Here is a 5,125-nt window from a genome sequence, read left to right on the forward strand (position 1 = left end):
GCACACACACACACACACACACACACACACACACACACACACACACACAGCCTTGCAAATGCTAACTCTTAAAGCCTTTCTAATACAGTTTGATTACTGACACTGACAGTTTTTCTCCTACTGGGACAGTTTAGAATTTAATCCTCGAATATTTGTAGAATACATTTGCTGTTGGATTTGAGGTTTTCTGAAACATCAAAACAAAACATCTCTATTTTCACATTTTAAATTTATCATATTTAGCACTACAAATCTATTGATTATCCCTTTAGCCAGTATCCTGCAGCCAACAGAGGCTGTAAAGCAAGAGAAGTTATCTGCCTTCTTCATTTTTGGTTGGTTAACAGAATGTCATGATTATTTATTCTTTTCTTCCAGAAACAAATTGTTCCCTGAGTCAGTCATCAGAAATATTATGTATCAAATACTGCAAGGGCTAGCATTTATCCATAAGCATGGTAAGTTTCTTTTAAGTATCAGTTCCCTGTCTTTTAGAGACACACACATAGGAATAATATATTAACTACTAAGTAATACTATGTAAGGTAAATAAAAATCGGGGGGTCATGTCTAAATACATTGACTTTTTCATCTAAAAATTATAGTTTTTATAATTTTACTTAAGATATCTCTAATATATGGTTACCTCTCGTATAGAAAGCACGTTAGGAGTCTGATCATCAGTCTCCTTCTTCATGTACTCACTAACTGCCATCGTGGAAGAAAGGAAGAAAGAAAGAAAGGGAGGGAGGGGGAGAGAGAGAGAGAGAGAGAGAGAGAGAGAGAGAGAGAGAGAGAGAGAGAGAAACAAAGTCCCTCTTATAGTGGAGGTTTGGGCAGGTTTGAGAAAGAATTTTCCCATTAGACAGAAGTAGAAAGAAAAGTGCATTTGATTGATAGACCAGAAGGAGAAGAGCAGGCACGGCAGCGGCAAAGTCACGACCTGGTGCTGGGCTGCAGGGCTCCGTCTTGAAGGAGTTCTGGGTACTGAGGGGAACCACTGTGCATGCAATTTCCTGCCATGTGATGAGGACAGCTCTGTGATGCTGGGCCATGGCTCATTTTGTTTGGCTTTACTGTGCTGCTGTTCTGCTGTTTGGACAGATGGCTCCTCGATTTTTCTGTTTGGGAGATGCTTTCTGAACCAGGCTTGCATTGGGGACCTGTTCTCTTTCTGATCTCTCAATAATGGATTTCCCTCCAAATTAATTTTGGTAAAGTTTGGAAATCTTTGATCAATGTGATTACTCAGAAGAATTTCAATAATGTAGAGCCCCTTGCTGTGTTGTTTTATAGTTGTCCTTAGTATTTACATTTAGTTCCTATTTTCTGAATGTGATGAAAGCCAATGTTTATTTTCTATGAACTTCCTATTTGCTTATTTTTAATTTGTGTAATTTTATATTTCTTCCAAGACAAAATAATTATTAATTCAAAAATCAAATGTGTTTATTGTTAAGAAGCACTTGTTTAGAATTACTGGATCTTTATTGTTGAAAGGTTTGTGCTGTGGGGTTGCTGCATTCTGAACCCAGGCAGGCAGACACTGCCACTTTGTCTCTTCCGTAGCACATCCTATATTGTATGATTGTTTTTTATTTTTCTCCTCTGACTGCTATCGGAAATCATTTATCTTCCAAAAATGTTATGTCAAAGTCCATAGAAGTATTTCAGAAAATTCCTGAATCCTCAGCTTTTTAATTGGGGTTCAAAATTATTGGGAATAAATTACTGACTTCTTTTAAAAGACTAAAACCAGGATGAAGAGATGGCTCAGCATTTAAGAGCACATACTGCTCTTTCAGAGGACCCAAATTCAGGTCCCAGCACCCACGTTGGGTGGCTCACAACTGCATGTAACTTAACTTCCAGGGGAATCTAATACCTCTAGACTCTGAGGGCTCCCACATGTGTGTGCACATACCTATACACATAAATAATAAAAATAATAAACTATATCTTTAAAAAGTCTAAAACCCACGATGATATACCACAATATCAGTAATTTGTAAGTATACAGAAACACAGGGTTAGGTATTATTTTAATGACTCATGGAATACTGGTACTCTGTTTAAACTCTACTCTGTTTAACAACACTTGATGTTTGCCTCAGTTGACTTATACGGTAGCACACACTTTTAATCCCAGACTTGGGAGGCAGAGGCAAGCAGATCTCTGTGTGATCGACACCAGCCTGATCTACATAGTGCGTACCAGGCCAGCCAGGCTACAGAAAGACCCTGTCTCAAAAACAAAACAAAATAGGAGAGAACAAAAATCTTAAAAAATGTAGCTGAAAGTTGCTAACCTATGAATAATCTAGGGTTGACTATGTAGTTGTCTACCTGGTAATTTGGGAAAGCATGCTCTGAGGGCTGTAGTCTTTTTTTTAAACAAAGGCTAAATTATCCTTGCTACAGTTAAGCACTTCAGATAGAATACTTTGAGAAGATAGATTCTTTTACTTTTTTATTTTTAATACTTTTATTGAGCTTTTGTGAGTTTCATGTAATAGATCTTAATCAAATTTAGACCCCCTCCTTCCTCCCTATTCCCCATTACTCCCCCACACCACCAGATTTCAGGTATTCTGTCATATATGTTAAGTGCTATCTGGTCAAGCATTTCTATCCAGGTGTCCCTTGGTGCAAGTTCATCCACTGGAGTCTAGTCAGCCTATCTAGAGTCACTCCCCTAAAGATCTACTCTCCCTCACCCCACAGTAATCATTTGCCAATAGTTCCTTGGCTAGGGTTGGGGCCTGCTGCCCAATTCCCCCACTCCATGCTGGCGTTTTGTCTGATTAAGTAGGCATGGGTCTTGTACATGCTGTCACCATTGTTGCAAGTTCATATGAACAAGTTTTCAGTGACCTGAAGGCTTGTTTCCTTATGTTCAAACACCAACCCTAGCTCTTACAGTCTTTCTGCCTCCTCTTCCAAAATGGTCCCTGAGCCGTGGATGGGTGAAGTTTAACATAGGAGTCCTATTCAGGGACATGCACTCTGCAGTTTCTTATTCTCTAAAACGTAGCCAGTCGTGGCCTTCTGTGTGCATCACATTCTGTTGAATGAGAAAGCTTCGAGGATGAGTTGAGGTATGCACTGGTATTCTCTCCGCCCCCTGTTCTGCTAAGTTCCATGAGCCTTAGTTGTAGAGGTTCCACTGTAGATGTGTCACTTAGGATTGGGGCACCTCTCAGGCAATATTCTCTGTGTGTGACCAGTTATGGAACTCTGCAATAGCCTCCATCTGTTGCAAAACGAAGCTTCTTTGAGGAGTGGTGACAGGTATAACTTGTCTGTAAATATAAAGATCCATATTATCATGTAGTAAGAAATTTCATTTGTCTAGAGATATGTCAGAGATGGGGTTTTCTCTAATATCTACGACCTCTCTAAGTATGTCTATTTGGTTATATTTACAGTGTCACCCATGAGTTCCCTCCCGTTGAGAGGACTTTAAGTTCAATAGATAGCTGTTGGTTACCCCCAGATAACAGTGCAGTAGTACTGCACCAACAGAAGTAATTTGTTACGCTTCTATCTCAGCCTAGGCCTCCTTGTCTATCACACAGTAGTGATATATCCAACTTCCTTAAGGTCGTGGAAATAACTGGAGATAGTCATGATGGGTCAGTAGCTATTCCTGTGTACAAATCTACTGGAGTCACAGATTAAAAATACATGTCAAATGGGTAGTTGTTTTTAATGATCTTATATACTGTGTGAACTCTTTCCAAATTATTTTGTTTGTTTTTTGAGACTGTGTCACCCAATAGCTCCAACTGGCCTGGAACTCGCTATGTAGACCAGGCTGGCCTTGATCTCACAGAAATTCACCTGCCTCTGCCTCCCAAGAGGTGGGATTAAAGGTGTGTGGTATTATGGCCTGGCTTCAAAATTATTTTGAAAAATCAGGGTTCCAACAGCTCATTACTTCTTACACAGTAAATTTTTTCTTTCCTAACCTTGTGTTTGTAATAGAAGATGTAACTCAGTTATATCTTATTTATAAACCAAAAAGCATGACAGTTTATTGTGTTTTTCCTCTCTGGCTTGCCCAGGCTTTTTTCACAGGGACATGAAACCCGAAAACTTACTTTGTATGGGTCCAGAACTTGTGAAAATTGCTGATTTTGGACTTGCAAGAGAATTAAGATCACAACCACCATATACTGATTATGTATCTACCAGATGGTGAGCAATGTTTATGTTGAAGCTTTCCTATTCTGACTAGTTAATTATCTTTCCGAAGTTCCATATTGAGTATATAAAACAAAATATAAGAATAGATTTTACAGACCTCCCTCTGCTTCCCTGGGCCTGCACGACCCACCACAAGCCTCTCTCCTACCCGGAGGCCTCTCTCCCGGGTAAGTCCATTATGCCCTCCACGACTTGACTCCCCCAGCCTCATTCACCCTCCCATCTGCCCTGCCGTTCTCTCCTAGTTTGGGTCCTGTCCCATTCCTTGTCTTTGGGCCCCACACACCTGGGGAACCAATACTGCTTCCTGATCCTTTTCATCCAGACCAACTTAGTGCCTTCTCTGGGCCCCAGGAGCACTGCTTCTGGGCCTGCCAACCCCCCTCACCTTGCTCTGCTTGCCTGGGCCTGCAAGCCCCTTTCCAGGATGCTGGGGATGACCTTTCCTATTCCTGATCCTTTGCATCCAGACCAACACAGCTCCTCAGTGCAGTCCCCAGGAGTCCTTGGGGCCTCTTCCCACCCTATCTGCCTTTGCATCTCTGGGTGGCACAGCCACCAGCTGCCCTAGACCAGCATCTTTCCTGAGCACGGCTCCCAGGCCAGTCTAACCCCCAAATTCCTGAGGCCAAACTCATTCCTGGAAGGATTCAGACCTTAGGAGAAAGCCTGAAAACATCTGACCCTCATCTGAACTGGGCCTCTGTGGGAACTCCTGAAGACAAAAGCAATCTGGCCACTCCAATGTAAAATCAAAAGAGAGAAACAAAAGCTTAGACAAACCAGCCTTTCATGCCTAAAAAGTAAACCACAAAGACACATAAAGTTCACAAAAAGAAGCAGACCTAAACTTGAAGGCCTGAGTCTCACACAAGAATCAGAAACTACAAAAGAAATTCACATGTCAAAATCATGG

General features: G+C 41.2%; 1 protein-coding gene across 1 annotated transcript in view; it reads left to right on the top strand.

The window, feature by feature from the left end:
* Mak (male germ cell associated kinase) overlaps positions 1-5,125 on the top strand; it is an 80,129-nt gene that overhangs the window by 31,385 nt on the left and 43,619 nt on the right. Inside the window, exons 5-6 of the mRNA XM_029562820.1 lie at positions 379-458; positions 4,068-4,200. Coding sequence (XP_029418680.1) covers positions 379-458; positions 4,068-4,200 — 213 coding nt within the window. The remainder of the gene's footprint in view (positions 1-378; positions 459-4,067; positions 4,201-5,125) is intronic.

Source organism: Nannospalax galili, unplaced genomic scaffold (genome assembly GCF_000622305.1).
Source record: "Nannospalax galili isolate Female #2095 unplaced genomic scaffold, S.galili_v1.0 scaffold72, whole genome shotgun sequence".
NCBI lineage: Eukaryota > Metazoa > Chordata > Mammalia > Rodentia > Spalacidae > Nannospalax > Nannospalax galili.